General features: G+C 32.9%; 3 protein-coding genes across 3 annotated transcripts; 2 read left to right on the top strand and 1 right to left on the bottom strand.

Moving 5' to 3' along the window:
* Positions 1-4895: 4895 nt before the first annotated feature.
* Positions 4896-8064, top strand: LOC21390035 (pre-rRNA-processing protein TSR2 homolog). Its single transcript, XM_024172529.1, has 5 exons — positions 4896-5005; positions 5320-5513; positions 6018-6106; positions 6898-7011; positions 7593-8064. The coding sequence occupies exons 2-5, from the start codon at positions 5324-5326 to the stop codon at positions 7812-7814; spliced, it is 615 nt and encodes a 204-aa protein (XP_024028297.1). The 5' UTR covers positions 4896-5005; positions 5320-5323; the 3' UTR covers positions 7815-8064.
* Positions 8065-10986: 2922 nt separating this feature from the next.
* On the top strand, positions 10987-12540 carry LOC21390034 (F-box protein At2g02240). The gene is made up of 3 exons (XM_010108534.1): positions 10987-11271; positions 11855-12009; positions 12108-12540. Exons 1-3 carry the CDS (start codon positions 10987-10989, stop codon positions 12538-12540), a joined length of 873 nt encoding a protein of 290 aa, XP_010106836.1.
* Positions 12541-16840: 4300 nt separating this feature from the next.
* On the bottom strand, positions 16841-20878 carry LOC112093655. The gene is made up of 4 exons (XM_024172526.1): positions 20512-20878; positions 20082-20411; positions 19933-20024; positions 16841-16972 (listed from the first exon to the last, which is right to left on the bottom strand). Exons 1-4 carry the CDS (start codon positions 20876-20878, stop codon positions 16841-16843), a joined length of 921 nt encoding a protein of 306 aa, XP_024028294.1.
* Positions 20879-22396: the final 1518 nt, after the last annotated feature.

Raw genomic sequence — 22396 nt, 5'->3', positions numbered from 1 at the left:
TCCTGCTGTCCAATTTTTAACTTCAATTCAAATTTCAATTTTAGTCAAATTTAAATCAATTTCAATTTCAAATTGAACAACTTATCAAATAAGTTAATTGGATAACTATGGAGTAAGCAATTTGAATCCCAAAGGGATTCATACTGTGTTGTGCGTTCACACTATGCAAACACTTTCACATGTGTGTTTCAAATTTTAAATTTAAAATTAAGCTTAAATAATCACATTATTTAATTTATATTTAATTCTCAAGTAATTATCCTTGAGTGTTTTATTTTAGAATTTTATAATTTTAAAATTCTCATTTTGTCCTTAGTGTCTTGTAGAATTACAAGGATGACGTGGGGACTTGTGGACCTATAATTTTGAGCTCTAATAAAATTAATAATTAATTAAATACTTTAATTAATTAATTAATTCTATTAATTCTAATAGTTACTCCACTATAAACTTGGAATTGCACTCTCTTAATTATAGACATAAATTACTTCTAAACTGTGAAGTGTCCATTTGATATGTTCATTGCATATTGATCAATCCTTCATAAACAATTCATAATTAGAGCTAGGTGAAATCCATTAACCTCTCTAATTACATATTAATTCTTGAGTATCATTGGTTCTCTAATGGAGAGTGATTCATAAAACAAATTCATGAATCGAAGCTCCTACTGGTCCAAGTACTGAATCAACCCTCAAGAGAATTATTTATCTACTTCTTTCTCAAGAAGGAATGGATTCTATCTCGTGTAATAACATTCCCGACTACCTATTTCATTATGTCTCTAAAATGCAAGGAATAAAATTCAGGATCTCAGAATCCGTACCAAGTAAATCAAAATACACAAATTCATAAATACGGGTCTGCTAAGAACTTAGGATTAAGATCGTTACATATATGACCATCGATAGTATCAATTAGAATTTTTATACTTAATGAAAATTATCAAAAATTCATATTGTGTTTGTGTCCCTGTTTCACATGATCTCATTATGTGAAATACACACATTCAATATCTTACCATATTAACCGTGCGGATAACACTGTTTCATTCTAAATGGGAATGACATGTATTAATAATGTTTTAATTACATATTCTGAACTTTAATTAAATTCATTATGATCATCGTCGTTTTGATTATTATCCTTAAATATTATCCTCTTGCATATAACACTTGTATACAATGTTTAAGATCACATAAATAATCATAAAATTTTCATTGATATTCATAAATATATGCACATAAAATAATGAATAAACTCTTTTATTAAATAAATAATACATATTTTATTACATCTCATACATTTAGAACACTAATCCCAACATAATCAATAGACAGCAAAAAATAAAATATGTATTATACAAAATTGTAGCAGGAGAAAAACACGTGTCGAAGGAAAATATAAACACGATAACATAGTAACAACTCTCTAAAAACTGAAAGAAAAAACCATATAAAAAAAAAACTGCCCAGAAGATTAAAGAACAAAATTCTACAAATGGTACAAAAATGTAAAAAATTACATCAATTAATAATATTACAAATAAAGACCAGAATAAGAAAAAAATGAAAAAAAAAATGGATGTTTATCCCAAAAAATAGAACAAAAACAAATCACCCACCAAAGAAACAATATAAATGCATAAATATAATTTTTTCCTTAAATTTCCAACATAAAATCCCTAAATTTAGAAATAAGATAAAAAAGAGGAAAAAAATGATAAAAAATAACCAAAAAAAGGAGAGAGAAGGAAAAAGTTCTCTGAAGAAAAAGAAAGAAAAAACTGAAAAAACCAATAAAAAAGCCCAACAATAACGGCAAAAAAATATACAAAATTTATGTACCTTATTATCATGAAAAACCTCCAAAGCATCAAAATTTCAATGGCTGATGCAAAAACATCGAGAAAGGAAGCATAAGACCGAAAGAAAAAGAAAAGACCAGAAGCCAAAGGAACAAAAACTTTCAAGATTATGACAGCTGTTTGGGAGAAGAGAGGAAAAAAAAGAAAATGGCCAGCTGGACTCCACAACGCACGGGGAGAACAAATTTTAAGGGCATAACCATCTACGCACTGTTGACGAAAAAATCACACACAAATATAAGGACAAAAAAGACCGCACACTATTTAAAGAACAGTAACATCACTACCTACCTTAATATTATAGTATCGTGTGGTTTTAATGATCATTCTCATTTTATCTATTAATAAGTATTATTATTTTAATCATAACATATAAATAATTGTGATAAATTATATAATTGACTATAAAAAATTATGATAATTAATAAAAAAATTCTTATTATATCACGTCGTTAAATTTTTATATTTAATAATAACTACTTAGAGGTCGAAGAACTTCAAGTTCTTTAAGAAAAGTACTCAAAATGAAAGAAAGTCGTGATAAACGTGGGTGTTTTCTGGTGAGGAGTAGTGAAGTAGTAGTCCCAAGGTGTGAGAGAAGAAGAGTATTTAATGAGAAGATGGAGGCATTTTTACGGTTGCTCTTAAACGTCCGTACGGTGTGTTCTGATACCTGCACACTCAATACCGTTTGGAACGGTCATCAATTGCCTTTTTGAGTTTGACAAAGAGACTCATTGAAAATAGATAAGAAAGTTCCGGAAACTTATAAATATTTTTTAAAATTATCTTATTTTTTATTTCTTTTTCAATTTTTTAAGGGAAAAAACTAAAAATACTATTAAAAGTGGTAAAAAAAATATTATTTACACTGCTCTATTAAAAAAATACAATTGTCATTAATTAATTAAAAGATTTTATGACACTTAATTATTTAAAATGATATAAATAATAGGCTTATACAAAAACATGATAAAATTTGTACTTTTCTCTTTTTTCTTAAGTAATTTAAATCATTTTTACATATTTAAATTATAATTACAAATGTGACATGTCACGTTAGTAAATTCATTAAGATTGACGTTTTGGTTCATGGATTCATAATTATGATTTAAAATTATTCTCAATTTACGTATATTTTTTGTAAAGAAAAATACTGTAACGAATCACGAACCAACACAAATCATAATATGAATTCTCATACTAAACACCCTCAAAAGAATACAGCAGAAATGGCCTCTTTAGGCCCCCAATTGTCTTCTCAAAATACCTTTTCTTTATTTAATATGTTATTCATTATGTTTTCTTGAATATGTCCCTGTTAGAATATTTAAACATTTTTTTCACGCGTCCTTTTCTACTTTTTTTTTCCCTCATATGTCCCGCTTAATTAACTTTGTCTTTCATTTACTCACTTAAATATTTTGCTTTTATACATGTTCTAATTATCTATAAATATATGATGTTCAACAAAAACAAGCATTTTGATTGGAAAATGTATAAATCTTTTTAATATATACATGGACGAGTTTTCAAAAATGGCCGCACTTCTTTAAAATTAGTTAAATGGCCGACTGGCCGTTTTAGCCGCCTTGTGCAGTGGTCGGGGCGAAGAAGAAGATTGGAGTCGTCGTCGTTGTTACAATTGCAGGTGGGAAGAAAAAAAGGGAGGAGAGAGAGGGAGAGATCTCGTGGGAACCCTTTCTTCAGGCGGTTAGCCATTTTTTCCTGTGGTAGAGAGAGAAAGGATAGGAGAAGATATAGAAGTGAGAAAGAGAGGAAAATGAATTCACTACAGCAGCTTATTATCAGATCTTCCTGTCCGAGGCAAGTTAATGTGGCTTATTGATTGAGATAAGAGGATCGAAGAGGAGATGATGGAGCAATCTTGCCTGAAGAACGAAAAAACTAGTGATTGATCGGAGTCGATCACTGATTGACCGACTTTGTAAGCGGTGGTGGGGAGGCTGGCGTAGTTCATCTCCAACGACATGCCAGCAATTAGCAAAGATCTGCTACCTTGTCAGCAGTTTGCCCGTGATTCCTCGTCGATGTTGCAGACCCAGGCTGAGAGAAAAATGAAAAGGGGAATAAGAACGTTAATATTTTCGGCCATTTTTTAAAGGGAGAAGGTAATAAATAACATATTTTTAAAAATAAATTAAGTAAACAACATATTTTAAAATTATTTGAAATAAATAATAATTTATGTGGTAAATATAGTTTATTTATGGCTAGTAATAACATATTTTTCATGTAAAATTCATTTTACGATTAGTGAAAATAATTTTTCTATATAAATAATGATTTTTAAGATTTTTTACCACATCAGTTATTTTTTATCGGTCATAAATATTTTACCGATTAGCCTGGATATGCTACCTTGTCGTGTTGGTTTGCCCGTGATTCCTTGTCGATGTTGCAAACCCAGGCCGAGAGAAAAATGAAAAGGGGAAGAAGAATGTGAATATTTTCGGCCATTTATCTAAAAGAAAACGTAATAAATAACATATTTTTAAAAATAAATTAAGTAAATAACATATTTTAAAATTATTTGAAATAAATAATAATTTCTATGGTAAAGAACCACTTACGCGGTAAATAGGTCATTTGCGGCTAGTAATAACATATTTTTTATGTAAAATTTCATTTTACGATTAATAAAAAGAATTTTTTATATAAATAATAATTTTTTAATATTTTTTACCACATAAAGTATTTTTTACCGGTCATAAATTTACCACTTAAATTATTATTTCTTTTAAATAATTTTAAAAATATACTATTTACTTAATTTATTTGTAAAAATATACTATTTACTATAATTTTTCCTTATCTAAATATTAAAAAGTTGTGGTCAAGTATTGACTGGGTGTAGATTCGGCTACCCAGCCCAATTTCCCATTATAGACATTTGGACAAACGGGATGTTTTGGACGGTTTTATAGACTAGAGGACGTTTTGTACGATTATTAGAAAAATTAGGGGTCATTTTGGAAAATGCTCCATACTTTTTTGTTCATTTAGGGCCACTGTCTCTCTCTTCGCGGAAGCACAGCCGAAGCTTTCTTTCCTTGGCTTCCCCACCGAACCCTCCTCTGAGTAGAAAGCCAATTTTTCAGACATCTTACTTTTAAGGTATGGTTTTCTCTCTAGAATAATCTTAATCCGAGATTTCCCTTATTGAATTCGTGTTTTTCTTCTTGATTTTCAATTCTAACTGCGATGAAATCTCTCGAATATTTATGCTATAAAGATTTTTGCCTTTTCCAATTACCAGTACTAAGCAGCTTGATACTAGAACTGTCGTTATTTCGTCAGATTGTTTTCTTGATTCATTGAAATTGAAATGCAATTCCCATATTTATTTCACTTTTTTTTTTCTGATTTTTGGTACGAATGCTTCCATTTTTGATGATGATCTAGGAATGTGTATGTAAATGTGATTGCAGAGAGATGAAGGACGAGAAGAAGGTATTGTCGGCGGAGGCGGCGACGGCGTTGAGCGAAGGCATTGTTCTGGTTCTGTCCCGGTGGTCTGCGCTCCAATTGGCCGTCGATAACGAGTGGGGCGGTCGGAGTTCTCGCCTGAAAGCCGACCAGATTCACTCCGATGTCTTGTCCTGGTTCACTCACTCTTCTTCTGGTACTTCCTGTTTTTCTCTTTCTAAAATTCCATTTTGTTCTTCTTTGGAAAATGTTTATTCTATTCCAGTGTTTAGAAAGAACCCTTTTTTTAGGACATGAAATGATGAATCTGCCATTACAGTCTATGGACATAATCAAATGAAAAAAAGAAAAAAAAAAAAAAAAAACATAAAATCCATTTTTTAAATGAAAAACAAAACTGAACTCGAAAACGGAAACCAAAACAGAACAAATTTATATTCATCGCTCTTCGAATTTTATGTTTTTTTTTTTTCCTTAATGGACAAATGCAGAACCATTATTTCATGTCTCAAACAACAAGTTCAAGGTAGTAGATACTTTTTTTTTTAAATACTAAGATAATGAGATTTTCCAAATACTGAGGTTCCAACTTGATAAAATTTAAAACTAGAAGGTACCATAATTATATTTTTATTTCTTTATTTTAAGAAAATGATATGAATTTTAGCTACTTCTTGATTTATATTGGCTGTTTGTTCAGAGGATCTTTACATAGATGATTTAGAAAACAAGCTTGAAGAAGGCTTGCTTTCTCTCAATACTATGGTTGACGATGGCAGCATTGAGGAGGTATGAATTTCTTATTTAACATTAAACAAGAGAAATTAGAGAATACTTTTTCGATTTGAGGTTCTTACATAAACATTGACAAGAAAAGGATATTAAAGTAATTGGGCAACCACTAAAATAGGAAGTTAGAAACTAAGGTGATGTTTGATAAGAGGGAAAGAAGGTAAGGAGGAAAGAAGGAGGCCATATAACAAGGAAAATATAGAGGGAGATCAACAATTCAAGTTCAAATATATGTCATAAACTTATTTTAAAAACATAAGTTTAGTGGATGGGTTGGGTATATGATGGGTTGCTAAAAACCGCCCACCCAATGAAAAGTCAGGTTGGGTGACTTAAACCAAACTTGTGGTTGCCTTAAACCTGGGTAAGTCTGGTTATTGGGTTTTTGTTCGCCCTACTTTTTCTTATTGTGGCTGGTATGGATTATCTCCTACAACCTCTTTCACATTTGAAGAGATTAAAACTGGATTATGTTGAAGGATTTGAAATCTCCAACCAATCCATTCCGTCCGCTTTTCTCTGCAACCATGGGCACCAAAATTCTTCAATGTCACCCCTCTCCCTCCTCCCACTTTTTCCTCGTACAGACAAGCTCTAAAAGAACGGGAAACTTGGCTTAGCTTAGGGCTACGTTATTACATGACTATGATTCAATGTTTATTCAGCATTTCCTTTTTTTTTTTTTTAAATTTATTTTAAGCTGCTTTATTGATGGAGAACTTGTATTAGGCTTTTATTTTTTTTCATTTTAAATTGGCCCCTAAAGCTTTTTCTCTTGGTCTTTGCAGATAGCCGAAAAATTAATGATTATGCATGAAGAGTGTATGGATGGTAATTTTACGTCCATTGAAGCTCTTCGGGAGTCTAATCATCGGAGGGTCCCTGTTTCTCATGTCAGACAGGTAATTTGTAGTTAAAATTCTTAGATTGCAAAGTTTAATAGTTTTCCTTTTCCCCCCTACTGCTGTATCTTCCCGTGAACTTGTTTCACATGCTATTGATAATACGGTCCCCGACTCCCCTTAACATATAGATGATATTTAAAATGAGATACAATGAAATCGATATACATATGCACATTTGTCTTGCGTTGCTGAAGAGGACTAAATTTTGTGGTAATTCAATCACTTTCCAACTTGCAACGATCCCATCCTAGTCATGCAAAGTGTCTATTTAAACTGTTGGTCCGTATTATGAGGCTGAGGCTCAAAGGGAAGGAATAATTTGATAGGTAGAATCCACCTAATACTTGATGTCATAATATCATATGAACTTATAGTAGGTCACTTGAGTTATCTCTGTCTCAATACGCAACATGTTAGATTATTTGATGGCAAGCAAGGATTAATGGTGGACTACTTTTCTTGCCAACTTTAATATCCAAGCCATGAGTTGTAGTTGTTGCCAACGTTCAATAATTCAGAAAGTCAAAATGGTAATATTTTACAAGTGTTTGTTTTTTTTGCTTGCCAATTGTTATCAGGTAAATGACGACGACGATGACGACGACGAGAACATGGACGAGAGACCTGATAGCATTAGGAACGATGGCTCACCAAAAATGACAGTTGGATCATCAAAACCCGTGTCAAATTCGAATTCAGAACACATGGTAGTAGACGAGCCGGAGCCTGGGCCCTCCGCTGAAGTGGAAGACGGATGGGTTGTTGTTGGAACAAGAAGGGGTAGGGGGAAAAAGAACTAGACTGAACCCCTGTGTTTATCTGCAGTTTTTCCATTCTAGTTAGTTTTTAATTCGGTTTTGGTTTAAGAGTTGTCACTGAGGTAGAGCAAGTACATAAGTGTGACAAAATTACATTTTGAGATTTGCATCATTTTTCCTTTCGCAGTACCCTGAAGGATATGTTTAAGGGTAAAATACATTACCCACAATGATAAAATTTCAAATTGTGAGGTCTGTTTTATCGACAGTATTAGAGGTTCTGTTTCCAGAAGTTCAAGTTTAGTCATTTCTTTTGTGGGGGTAAATTACAGAAACATTTGATATATGCGTAGAGAAAGGTTTTTTTCTTTTTTTTTTTTTTTTTTTTGCCTGAATAAAAGGTAGTTTATTTTCTTGAATTGGTTCGGTTACTACCGAGAAAATTGTGAGCAGTAAAATGTATTCCCTTTGCCCTACATTTTCTCAAGCTTGCAGAAGAGAGGAAACGAGCGTACTACAACAAATTTCTTGAACTCTACAATCTCAATCCATCAATTTTTTTTGTAGCTGCAAAAAAAATCTTATTCGAGCAAAGATAAAGCTCTCTTTCGTTTCTCATTGCTATCAGTAAACGATTGACCAAATTATAGAAGGCGCGGAAATTATAAGTATTTATTCATCTAAAAACAAAGTAATAAATAACAGAAATGGCCAATCCCTGATGTCATCATTGGTGGTGTTAATAAAAGGTGGAGTTAATAAAGCTCTCTTTCCTTTCGCATGCTGGCTGGTATTATAGTGGTTACCGGTCGGTAACCAGCTGGTATCATGGTGGTTGCCATCTAGTCATGTAAAGAAGTTGTCCCTCTTCTCTGGTAACTCTAGCCGGTCATATAGAGTGTTCTGCCCGCCACCGCATATTCAGAAAAAGAGGGAGCGGGGAAGGAAGAACAACCGTTTGACTTTGGCACATGAGGTGGCGGGTTTGGCTAGGTAACATAATGGAAATGTATTGGACTGCAAATCCTGAAATGATAGTCCGACCCTGTCCTTGGCCTCGGAGAGTGGCGAGCAGCACGGAACTTTAAATAATCAAATGGCATAACATAATGGGGCTTTCCTTTGATCCATAGACAACATTCTGGAACTTACAAACCAAAGAAATGCAACATGAGAAGGACTTGTTACGCTTCAATAGAATGAATTCAGTAAGGGTAGAATACGCCCTATGGTCGATCGAAGGTCCTGTGCCACTTGAACTCAAATCTATGTTATCTTCAATCCATCTTTGTCCAGCCAACTTATAACAAAATGTTAGACCGGGGGCTAACACAACTGAATTGGTTGAGGAAAAGGAAACCCCAGCGACCAAGCATTCCCGCCCCCAAAAGCGGAGACCGAACAACTGCCAAGTTGACGATGACACGTCTGAAGAGGAGGCGAGCGCGTAAAGGTGTATAATTTTTGAGAAATTATATTTGAACCTACTAAATTCATTAACGTCCCCACCAAATTATCATTATGTTTATTACAATTGTAACCTATATTAAAATTACACTAAAACCCACTAATATACCCCCATATTAACTATAAATAAAAATAATATTTTTTCACATTAGTAAAAAATATACACCCACATAAACTATAATTAAAAAATATTTTTCAAAAGAATAAAAATATCCCACATCTTTAGTTACTCTAATTTCGTCTTCATAAGAGATTCTTAGGATCCGTTCACTTCGCTGATTCGAATTTGTAATTCGAGTTGAGATGTGATTTTATGTGAGAGTTTTTTACTGTAGCAAAAAAATTAGATGTGATTGTTTATGAGAGCTTTTTACTGTAGTAAAACTCGAATTCTAAACTCGAATTAGTGAAGTGAACGGGACCTTACTATGTCGTGATTTGTTCTTTTGTGATTCTGTTTTACTGAAATGCGATAAAAAAAAATATTATTGCATATTTGTTTAAAGATTCATCGGCAATGTGGACACTCAGAAGCTAATAACTAAAAACGTGTAGAACTATATTGAATAAAAGCAAAAAAATAAAAATAAAAAAAGTAAAAATCACTGAATAAAACTATAACCCATTGAACACGATAAAAAAAGAACACAATATCTATTATATAATAAAAGTGTGTTAAAGCAAGCAGGTTTCTTTGATTTTTTTTTTTTTTTCCCATTTTTGCCATACTTCTATTTTTCCTTGTTTGTTTTCTGTTGTTTGTATGCTTCCTGTGGCTATCATTTGGTGGTCAAATTCTTGGCACGCAAGAATAAATCTAATTGAGTATTGTAATTAATTACTCTCTGCAATTTCCTATGACGAATGCTCTATGAGAATTAAGGCAGTAACTAGATATAATAAAAGCGTGATAAAGCAGACAATTGTCATGGAATTTTTTTTATTTATGTCCCTCATATTTTTTATTTTTCACTTATTACCTACTCTTTTTTCTTACTTCAAATTTAAGAAAAAGTAATTAATTTTTATTTTTATTATACCTTTCACTTTTTGTACTTTTTACTTGTTATTTACGTTTTTCTATTTTATTTTTTTTCTATTTATACTATTTACATTTTCTACTTTTCACTTATTTATTGCCTACTCTTTTCTCTTATTTCAAATTTAAGGAAAAGTGGTTAATTTTGTTTCTAATTATGCCATTCACTTTTATACTTTTTACTTACTTATTATTTAGGTTTTTCTCTTACTTAAAGTTTAAGAAGAAGGGTTTAATTTATATTTTCATTTATACCCTTTACTTTATACATTTACGCTTTTTATCTTTTATTCTTTTACTTACTTTTTATACCCTCTTTCCTCTTATTTACAATTTAAGAAAAAAAAATTAATTTTTTTTTTTCAATTATTCCCTTTACCTCGTGTACTTTTTACTTTTTATTTCCATAAAAGTTGGTGTCTGCACGTTGTTGACATTATAATTATTATTCAAACCCAGCTTGACCAATATCCATCAATCGTGCCACTATACAAGCCTCTCCATCATATTAGCAATAATAAATGACAATGATTTGTACTAATAATTAAATTGATACAACTCAAACAAGACAACTTGGCTACCAAGTAATCTCCTTGGCTACCAAGAAACCACCTTGGCACTAGAAGAAATAATATAAATTATTCACAAGGAAACGAAATATATATTCTCTAATCACATGCAACAGATTGCCAAACACATAGAGAGATCATGGAAAAACAGGGAAATTTAGAGCTCAACATCTCAAACTTGCCAAAGAAGTGCATTTCCCACATTCTTTCGCTTACCTCTCCTCGGGACGCGTGCAGATGCACCGCAGTCTCCACCAAGTTTTGCTCCGCCGCAGAATCCGACGTGGTTTGGGAGAAGTTCTTGCCGCCCTGTTGGGAGTACATTGTGTCCAGATCGGTTTCTCCATTGGTGTTTTCCTCCAAGAAAGAGCTTTACTTTCGTCTCTGTCACTCTCCAGTCCTTGTAGATGGAACTAAGAACAAGGTATTTTCACTCGGATTGTATTCTTTAATTAACTGCCACCATTTTGGTATTTGTAGTTTTCTTAAGAAGAGTTGACAACAATTTTAGAGCGCGAGATCTAAGATGAAAGCTTAGCAACTTCAACCAAACATAAAGTGAAACGGTATAAACAGATTTATAGGCAAATCATCAGCACATAGTTTGGCCGATCATCATCAGTCACATAGTTTTTTTTTTTTTTTTTTAAAGAATTATTTACTATTTTATACCCTACATTTTAAGTTTATTAAAAAGATATACCATGAATTTGGACGTTTCCAACATTGTGCCGTTATATTTTAATTTCATTTTTATCAAATTTATGTCTTATCTTTGATCAAACGATGATTTTGACCGCCTAAATGACACTTGAATAGCAATCTCTAAAAATCAAAGTCATCATCAAGTGGTTAACACTTGTAGTTCTTCAAGATAAGGTATGGATATCTGATACGAAATTGAAATTCCAAGGTACAATGTTGATAACATTATGCAACCTATTAAAAATTAAAAACCTTTTTTTTTTGTATGTTCAATTCTAATGTTATTATTTTTGGCTGACCAGAGTTTTGTATTAGACAAAATTAGTGCCAAAATATGTTGTATGTTCGGACCCGGGGACCTATCCATGTCATGGGATCAATATAGTCTCCGTGTAGACCAAAATGCTTTGGGTCCAGTGTTTTTCCGAGTACCCAACTACAAACCAGTTACTTCAAGGTAAATATTTTTTTTTAAAAAGGATATTGTTAGAAAAACTTGTGATCTCAACTTTTAATATGAAACTGATGATACATGTGAGTTGTCACGTTATACAGATTTTCAGAGATGACATACATATACGACATAGCACAACTTTTGATCCAAGTGAGGGTAAACCGACGGTTGCTATCCCCAAACACACACTATGTTGCCCACTTTGTTTACACACCGCGGTTCAACGACATTGAGTTCCCTCCATTACAGCGAGTATCGGTCAGATATGTTGAAGAAGGAATCGAGAAAGTTGTAATGAGCGATGCTTATTTAGATGATGATTTTCTCTCGCGTGAAAATGAGGGATTCCATTCTCGAGATCGAGATGACGGTTGGACAGAAATGGAGATGGGGGAATTCTTCAATGGTGATGATCATGATGATGATAATGTGGTGGCCATCTCCTTGTGGGAAGTAAGCGGACCTTATATAAGGATGCTGCGTAATGGACTTATTGTTCAAGGCATTGAGCTTCGGCCAAAGGTGGTTGTATAAGGAAAATTGTGATGAATATTTGTTTTGTACACTTCCGTTCAGCTTATAGGTTATATATTTGTGAGAAGAAAAAAAATATAATGTGGTAAAAGGATTTGAATTGTGGTTTAAACCTGCGAGACAAAGGTTTTAAGTCATTCATAAAAGAAAAATGTTTCAATTTTTTTTTACTAGTAATATGTGTATTCTCTCCTTAAAAAGTGAATAAGTTTGTTGGGGTGTTTCATTGCCCCGTTTCGTTGCCCCTTTAGTTTTTTTAACCTTTTTCTTTTAATTTTTTTTTTCCTTTTTTTCCCTCTTCCTCCCTTATCGTTTTCTATTACCTCTTATAACCTTTAATTTTTATATATTTTTCAACATATCTCATTTACATATTTTTCAACATATCTCATTTAAATATTTTTCAACATATCTTATTTAAATATTTTTCTTACGGTTATTTAAAATATTATTTTTTTCTAAAGAAACTTTTTTGGTATGCTAACATATCGTTAGGCTAGGTTTTTTATCCGTCATATCTATATAAAATCACGTAAAAGTTAAAAAGTGTGCAGATGTAACGGTTAGAAAAACCTCACTTATCAATACGACAAGTGTACCATAGATTCTCCCTTTTTTTATTACCCTGTTAAATTAATTTATTCTTAAATGTGTCCATGTATAAATATTTTTTTTTACGTATGATCCTCATAAATTTTAGCTTCAATTGCGAAACATTTCAAACAAGTTTTTTCTTAAGTTTTTTTTTGTCTTTTTTCCTGTCTTTTGCTTTGTTTTTTTTCCCAACTATGTCTTTAACACTACAAGAAAAGAGAGATATAGTGACGACAATAGTCGTCGCTAAAAGACCCGAAATCATCGCTAAAATTCTTTTAGGTCGTCACGAAAACATTGTCGTTAAATCTTCCTCGCTAATAGTTTTTTAACGACGACAGATGTTAGCGACGACTTGTCGTCGCTATTTCCAAATCATAGGTAATGATTGAAAGTGACGTCAGCGGTAATGATCGAAAGTGACCTCGCAAAAAGTTTTGAATTTGGGCAACTTCTGTTCAAATTTTAAATTTGTAAAACCCTGTAGCGACGACATTATCGTTGCTAAAATTTTTTCATCTTGATAAATAGCGATGACATTGTCATCGCTATATCTTTTTTTTTTTTTTTTTTTTTTTTTTTTTTTTTTTTTTTTTGCAGCTTACTTATTAATTTAATCAGAAATTAGGGGTTTTTTAAAATTTGAATTAAATTAAAATAAAAATATGAAATAAACTGTAATAATTAAATAATTTATTGAAATTTAATTAGATGATAGAGATGACAAATAATTAAAAACTGGGAAATAATAGTACTAATAATAACATTCAGATAACAAAGCAAAAAGATAAAACATACATATTAAAATGTCTAACAATAAATAAAGACAGTACAAATATGACAAGAGACTATAATAAGAGCCTAATCCCCTAAGTTAACATTTTCTCCATCTTCTGCTTCATCTTCATCATCTTCTTCATCGGTCCTAGGAAGCACAATTCTTGGCGTGGGTGGAATGACAGTGCGTTGAACTCCAGGTCTTAACTCCATCATCTCCTTGACCAACTCCATATGACTGGCGTGCAAACTCGAAAGCCACTACTGCATATCTAGAGCTAAACCTGCAGTAGGCATTCCGGACTATGATCTTAAGGAGGAAGAAGCAAAAGATTAACGTTGCTATGTCATTTTAGGTCCCACTCCCAGGTGGTGACCCCTACGGTTCTCAAGAACATTCTCAAAAATGGCAATCACATCGACGTTACCAATCTTATCGCGTGACGCAAGTACGATTTTTGGTGACTGTGTACTACAACCTGAGTAGAATGTAGGCCACCAAATTAAAATAATTTAGACTAGAGCAAACTTATTTACATATTTTTCATTATTTGTCAACTTTTCAATATTATTATTTAATCTTATCAAGTTTTATTTAGTCTTATCTGTTAGTAATTACTGGCATATTTTATGAATTCTTAAATTATTAAATTAATGACATTATCAAAATTATCATTTTTCACTTTTTATAACTTAATCAATGAGTTAGTTACGAACATTATTAATTTCATAAATTAATTATTAATTTTCTTTAATTATTTATTACTTTACTTATTTAATAAATTAATGACATTATTCACATTCTATTTATATTACTTCTAACTCATTTATTATCTTACAATTATTATAATTTATTCTATATTTTTACTTACATCATATTAATTAATTTATTAATTATATTAACAAATTATTTAAATTATTTATGAATTAATTTTGAAATTATTAAAATTAACATTTTTTACTTTATATTTAAACATTTAATTTTTTCTTGGTAGAATTTAAACATTTAATTATTAATTTATTGATATTACTACAACTTAATTATTTTTTACTTCTTTAATTTTTCCATAAACTCAATTATTTACTCTTATTACAATTTTATCGTTTCTTCAATATTTCTACCTCGAAAATTCACTCACTAACTACTTAATTTTTCCTAAACCATATACTAACTTAATAACCATATTACACAAATTAACAACATAATTAATAATAATCATCTAAACTAACATAATCTCAAAAAACTCAAATCAACTTCAAAATCACACCCACATATTCAACAATCCCAAACTTATTCAAACCAAGAAACCATATTCATATTCAAAAAATTAAACAACAAATATATTCAAATCTCTACCAAACAACATATTCAACCAAACCAATTATCAATATTTTTCTATTTTTAAACCAAACCAAACAACATATTCAACAATATATTCAACCAAATCAAACAACATATTCAACTACATTTTCAATTAAACCAAACAACATATTCAAAACTAATTAAGAAAAAAAATAAAACTAAAAAATTACTCACATTAAATCACCACAAAATCGGGGTGATCTTATTAAAGGAGGAGGTTCGTGACGGTGGCAGACGGAACCGACGGCGGTGGAGCAGTGGCCGGAGCAACAAAGGGAGAGGTGGTTTTGGGGTTTTTTTTTTTTTTTTTTTTTTTTTTTTTGAGAGAGAGTTGTGTGTACGCGAAATTACTTTTGCTTAGAATTTAGTGTGTGCTCGCAAGTGTACGAATCGCGAAGTAATAATGATCCGAAGATCGAGTATCGTCCTCTGGGATTCTTAACTAGGAAAGAGCTAAGTATTGCTATTAATCTAAAGCAATTTTATCTAGACAATATAGAATAAGGGAATTAAAACTAAATTGAACAACTTAACTAACTAAAAAAATGCAAACAACGGATGCAAAAGTGAATTGGATTGAAGGGATCTCTGTGATAAAATGAGCTAGGAGGGGATTTGACTTCACCTAATTATGCTATATTTATCTAAATCTGTCACTTATTGATGTGTTACACCCAATCCTAAATCATGGGTACTAAGATAATCTCACTCCCTCTTCCGAGTGCTAAGTGAAATAATATGCTAAATTAATTAAACTAATATCCCTATTAATTTAACCAATTATGGATTGTTTAGCCCATATTCGATCTCCTAAGGTTATACCACCCTCCCGACTCAATATCTCCTTAGGTTGCGTCTCTTAATTCTCAACGTATGTAATTAACTCTCCCGAGCCTAATTTCATACATCTAGGGTCTCTAATCTAATGGGTAATTAAATTAGAAATTAAGCACAAGAGACACAAAAGATTGGAATATAAAACATTCAACACAAACAGATTTTGTAAAATACAACTTTCATTAAATTAGATCAAACCCCCCTAGCGTGAGGAATTTAGCTATCCATGTTCAAAATCAAATACACAATTACAAAATACCAAAGATCCATAGTTCAAGCAGAAAATTAAACAACAATTCAAGAAATACAAAGGGAGAAAGTAATGAAGAACTCCTGTTGGATAATCTCCTCTGAAGCCTTCAAACTGCCTTGAATCCCCTTGAAAATCTCCAGAAAAATCCTTGGTTACAGTTGCTTTCCTTTAGTTCTAGGGTTCTTGCCGTGTCTCTAGTTCAATTCCCACTCTCCGTGTCCAGCCCCCTTCCAGCAACTTTCTTTTCCTTTTATATCACCTCCCAAATGTGCACAACTCTCCAAATTTGAGATAGGCACACTGCAGCCCATGGATGTGCGATACAGCGTGCGTCAACGAGGACTAGGATTTTCCAGACGTGCGCCTAAGCCCATGGATGTGCGCTTCAGCGCGCGTCATATGGCTGGCTGCAAGGCGCGCTGTAGCGCCCTTTGGGGCGCTGCCGCCTGAAGCTGGAATGCTCTTTGGAATGCTCTCTAGAATTCTTTCTTAGAATGCTCTCTGGAAGTCTCAGGCTGGCTTGCTCCTAGTGCGCTGCAGCCCACACAAATGGAGATTTTCATGGACTTCTGTATCTTTTTCACTCGATTTTCTCCACTTTGTAAATCCTACAAAACAGATTAACGTAAACATAAAACTAGTGACAAATTAACTGAAATTTGCTCAAAAGTTACAATATATGAAGGGGATAAATTGATGAAAAATCAACTTATCATTGTGATAGAGAGAAAGCGAGCTAAAAAGAGAGGGAGAGTTAAGGAAAGTGGTGGCTGGTGAGAGGGGCGGCCGAAGATACGGCCGACGATGGTGGACGGCTCAGCTGGAGAAGAGGTTGCCGGAGGGAGGGGGAGAGAGAGTAGAGCAGAAGAGAGAGAGAGAGAGAGAGAGAGAGAGGTGAGGAAAAAAGGGGGAAAGAATCGGGACTGGGTAGTTTTAATAAGGTTTTTAGCCATGACATTTGTTGTTGCTAACAATAAATGGTCATCGCTATATGATGACAACATAACGACATTTAATTAAAATATTAAAACTTAATGATATAGCGACGATAAAACTTTTACCGACAAAATGTATGAAAGATACCTTCCATGAGCCAAATTTCACCGCATATTTTTCGGTGAAATTTTGTATTTCGTAGGATTTAACGTGACTTTTGTCGTCCCTACACAATTACTGACAACATTAGGTGCGTAGAAATATTTTGTAGCACCAAAATTATTAAATTCCCGCACATAATGGGTCACCCCACTTTTAACGACGACCTTGTCATCGCTAAATGCCTATTTTTGGCACTAATCAAAACCGCATAAAATTTTGCTGACATCATGAACGTATTAGCAACGACAATCTACTCCACCTCAGAAGCCTCCTCAACATTTCTGATGACAATATTTAGCGGTGACGTTATTCATTATTAGTGACGACAATTATCGTTGTTAAAGGTGCCGTCGCTAAACATGCTCTTTCTAATAGTGTTTATTTCTTTTTTCTTTCTTTTTTTTCTTGACAACTTGTATAACTATTATTTTAAATAAATCACGTGTTTGAAGCACGCTTTTATGACTAGTATATACACATATATATTGCCAAGAACGATTTGCAATATTTAGTATCTGGAGGCCAACTATATATATTTCCTTCAAAAAAAAGAAACATAATAAAAGAAAAGTCAACAGTTCTTTAGAAATTGACTCATACATATCCGTCTATTGTGTAGATAAACTTTGAGAAGCGAAACAAATTATATATCCTGTTAGGCAGGCTATAAAATGATCAGACAAGAAAAGACCACGATAGATCTAGTTGTGGATGAAGTTATTCCAAATATTATAGGCTATTATTATACATCAAAAAAAAAAAAAAAAAAAAAGAAAGCTAGGGGTTTCAGTTGTTGATCCGAGTTCAAAGTGGGTTGTTTACTGTTTATGATATTTTTGTTTGGTGTTTAGGCATGCCTAATAACTCGAGAAATTAGAGTGCGCTCTGCCATGCTAAAATCAGGATATGTGCTAAATCTAAGGTCTATTTGAAGAAAAATGAATTAAAAAGGGCTGAGTTATGTTATAAGTTCTCGTGGTGTGATTTCAGGAAGTTGAAGCAAAATGTTGTAGCATTTTGCCGCAACAAAACTAGCAACAGCAACATTTGTGGATGACATTAGCGTGCACATTTGTGATGGAAAAAGACAAAAGTACACGAAGGGAGGATGCTATGCAGAGTTATTTAGACCCAACCACTCACTGAGTGACAGCTCAACGTCCTTTGGTGCTCTAATGAAGAGTACATCCATTTTAAAAGAGTGCCGCACCAATGAAAAGGGGAGAGAAAAAAAAAAGAAAAAAAAGAGAGCACCATAGAGACAGAGAGGAAGCAGGGAGCTACTGGAGAAAGTCTACCGAAAGAAGGAGGAATCGAGAGATTCAAGCTCCAAATAAGCTAAAATCTCTTTTATCTCTCTATTGTCCTCAACTTCTTTGTTTTTGAATTGTGATCTTTATTGAAAACTGAATTATTCTGGGAACTTGGTTTTTGTAAAATTGGCCATGAACTAAGTTGTTCTTAGCTAGGATTGTTAATAAAACTAAAGTTGTAAGAAAGATAGTTTGCTTCTAGAATGTTTACTGATTTTATTCTTGTTCAATCATGTGTGTTGATTGATTATTTCTATTCTTGATTGGTGATCAATTATAGGATACTAGACTAAGATTAATACTTGAAATGTTGATTTTAGTTGGATCTAACATGGATGATGCAAATTCAATACTTTTGTTTGAGTTTATTGATTTGTGAATGGTATAGGAATATATTGTTCATCTTGTATAACCTAGAGAAACAGGTATTAAAAATTGCATTCTGATAACTAGATTCACATAGGAATATGTTGAAAATGGTTTGAAGAATTTTTAATCATAATAATTCGGAAGAATTTTATGCATCAAACTAAATTTTGGTTAACAGGTGTAATTTATGCTATAGCATTCCTACATCAATTACTGTTAAACTTACAATTGAGGAGAAATTAGTAATCCTGGCCTATTTAAATCACTGGTTATGCTCTGTACTTGTACTCTAGTGCTCTTGCCACCTTTTTGCTTGCATTTGAAACTGTTTTTCTTCATTTTATATTATTGTAGTGAGTTTTAGTAAATTAACTTTCTTTACTTAATTTGGTGTTCGACATGATTTCTACATTATACAATTGGTGAATCAATCTTCGTGGGAATGATATCCGTACTCAGTATACTTTATTACTTATTTGCGACATGTATACTTGCATAGTCTTTAGTTTAAAAGAAGTGTAAGGCCCATGATACCTTAAATTAGAGTTCCTTACCCACACACGTCTAGAAAATTTATTTTACACATTAATCTTTGCTTTAGGTGTCCTTCTTGTGAATGCAGAATTTGGTGGATTAATGATCATGCCTCTTTTTAAGGCATTTAAGTATTTGTAACATCTAGGTCTAATGTGGCTAGGCAAATTACAATAGTGACAGATAGGAACAAATCTATCTGTTGCTTGTCTTGTTACAACAGGCTTTGCAACAAACTTCTTGTATGATCTTACCTGAGATTTCTTAAAGGACTGCATCATAGTATTGGTGGCTCCTTTCACAAAGACAGTCTTCTCAGAAATTTCTTGACCCTTGTAGCCAAGGCCTGAATGATCACCACAAGTTTTTTATTATGAGAGTATGTGATCAAATTTTGCAGTGCCCGAGTTTAGCATCCTTAAATTCTTCTGGGTCTGCTCCAATTCAATTCTGGTCTCAGCAACCTTTCTATGATGCTTTGTTGCCAAGATTTCATAATTTGTTGTAGCCTTCTTCAACTCATCTCTTTCCTTTGTTAAGACAGCAACTTCATCTTCAAGTGATTTATTTTGTTTGCAAACAACAAGCCACTTGCTGTACATCTTCTTATAAGCCTCTTGAATTTTCTCAAGACTTAGGTCATCATCGTCACTATCATCTTCAGTTTCATCCTCGAAATCTGTATCATCAACAACTCCACCAGAGGTTGTTGCAGATGCTGTTGCAACAAACTCTACAACAACATTATCAGTGCTAAACAAATTTTTATCCATGAATTCATTTCTTACAGTGAAAGCCACATAATTACTGTGTGATCATCTGCATCTCTTAACTTTCATCTGAATCATCACTCCATGTAGACGTCGTGGCAGCCTTATTTCTCTTCTTGAGAGTGTTTGCACACTCCGCTTGAATATGTCTAAATCCTTCACATTCTCGGCATTGTATTTCCTTATTTCTTTCATTCTCTTCAAACTGTTGAGAGTTAAAATTCTTCTTTTGAGAATTTCTATTCTTTGAATTCTCTCCAAATCTCCCTTTCTTGTTGATCTTTCTCAGCATTTTATTGAAGTTTTTGGTGAGTAAAGTAAGAGACTCACTCAAGTCCTCATCTTCGTTGGTCTCATCTTTGGTGGACATATCATCATAATCTGCTTGAAGAGCAATTCCTCTACTTTTCCTTTTATCCTTAAAGTTCATCTCAAAGTTTTAAAGACTACCTATGAATTCATCAAGTCTCATCTTCTCAACATTTTTTACTTCTTCGATGGCTGTCACTTAGTAAGCGAAATGTGCCGGAAGTGACCTCAAGGTCTTTTCACCAATTTGGCGTCAGAATATTTTTCTCCAAGGGTGAAGGCTTTGTTAGCAATATCACAAAGCTTTGAGTTGAAATCGGCAATACACTCATCCTCTTCCATTCGTAAACGTTCAAAACGAGTTTTGAGGATTTGAAACTTTGAGGCCTTCACAACATCCATACCTTCATGTGCAGTTCGAAGAATATCCCAAGCTTCTTTTGTGGACTCACATGTGGAAATCAATTTGAATTGATTAACATCCACAACATTGAAAATGGCGTTCAATGCTTTTGAATTACTATTTGCTAGCTTGTCCTCATCGTTGGACCATTTCTCTTCTGGCTTAGGGATGGTATTGCCTTCATCATCTTTAGTTGTTGGATGAGTCCATCCGGTTAAGACTGATCGCCATGCCTTCTCATCAATAGCTTTAATGAAAGCTTTCATGCGAGCCTTCCAATAGGGGTAATTTACACCTTCCAGAAACAATGGTTTGATCACAGATCATCCTTCTCTCATGACATCCATTCCTGCAAAATTAACCAGTACACCAGGATTTCACCAAAATATACGTCAGTGACCCACTCTGATACCAATTGTTGGTACCGGTTTGAGTCTCTTAATACTTTGTAAGACAATACAAATAATGCAGAAACGTAAAATAAAAGAACACGAGAGAAATGGTATTTCGGTTCGGTCACAACTTACTCCGCGGGGCCATACCAAAATGATGAACAATCTGTTAGCGTTTATGCCCTTAGGAATAAATGTAACAATATTCTTTGAGATATTTTGACTATTAATAAAGATTTGTTTATTTTATATATCTATGAATTGTCCTCTTTATGTTCATAATAGTTGAATGTATGATAAGCAAACTGAAAGTCTGAGATTGTCATTCTAAATCTTTAGGTCATGCATGTAATGTGAAGAACATGCGGAAGACAAGAATCTAAAGATGATAGTCTAAATCTTATGATCCATAATCGAGGGAATAAAGTTGGGCGCTTTATTCATGTTAAGATTGTTATGTTGTCTACTTCCTAACGGAGACGGCTTGTCTTGGTCGTCGGAGGTGGGACTCCATAGGTGTAGACATTGATATAGTTTCTAATGGTGAAATCTATATTGGATCGGACCAAAGTTGAATTGTTTTAATTAATAACTCTGTTTGAATAAAATAATTCACTTTTGACGAATTATATGTTGTCATCTTAATCCTGAGATGGATGATGAACCTGTATACTTAACTTGTATCCTTTGATGTACTAAAGGGAGACATCCTGACATTATGTAAAGGTACGCTTGCCGGTACATTGGGGGTATGACTCGTGTATGCGTAGATTCGTTATTCATAGATAGTGGAATCCATAGCTCCTATAAAGAGTCAATGATATCCTCTTATGCATTATCAGTG

The sequence above is a fragment of the Morus notabilis genome, unplaced genomic scaffold, assembly GCF_000414095.1.
Source record: "Morus notabilis unplaced genomic scaffold, ASM41409v2 Scaffold1007, whole genome shotgun sequence".
Taxonomy (NCBI): domain Eukaryota; kingdom Viridiplantae; phylum Streptophyta; class Magnoliopsida; order Rosales; family Moraceae; genus Morus; species Morus notabilis.
Note: the sequence above shows the minus strand (reverse complement) of the source record. Positions and strands in the feature narration are given on the sequence as shown.

Excerpts from the sequence above, each read along its gene's own strand:
- LOC21390034 (XM_010108534.1), top strand. The coding sequence starts at position 10,987 with ATGGAAAAACAGGGAAATTTAGAGCTCAACATCTCAAACTTGCCAAAG. Across the intron at positions 11,272-11,854 it reads TAGATGGAACTAAGAACAAG|AGTTTTGTATTAGACAAAAT; the intron begins GTATTTTCACTC and ends TTGGCTGACCAG. Across the intron at positions 12,010-12,107 it reads TACAAACCAGTTACTTCAAG|ATTTTCAGAGATGACATACA; the intron begins GTAAATATTTTT and ends CACGTTATACAG.
- LOC112093655 (XM_024172526.1), bottom strand. The coding sequence starts at position 20,878 with ATGAACTTTAAGGATAAAAGGAAAAGTAGAGGAATTGCTCTTCAAGCA. Across the intron at positions 20,412-20,511 it reads GAGTGATGATTCAGATGAAA|AGTTTGTTGCAACAGCATCT; the intron begins GTTAAGAGATGC and ends ATGTTGTTGTAG. Across the intron at positions 16,973-19,932 it reads AGTCCTTTAAGAAATCTCAG|GATTTACAAAGTGGAGAAAA; the intron begins GTAAGATCATAC and ends TCTGTTTTGTAG.
- LOC21390035 (XM_024172529.1), top strand. The coding sequence starts at position 5,324 with ATGAAGGACGAGAAGAAGGTATTGTCGGCGGAGGCGGCGACGGCGTTG. Across the intron at positions 6,107-6,897 it reads ACGATGGCAGCATTGAGGAG|ATAGCCGAAAAATTAATGAT; the intron begins GTATGAATTTCT and ends TGGTCTTTGCAG. Across the intron at positions 7,012-7,592 it reads CTGTTTCTCATGTCAGACAG|GTAAATGACGACGACGATGA; the intron begins GTAATTTGTAGT and ends AATTGTTATCAG.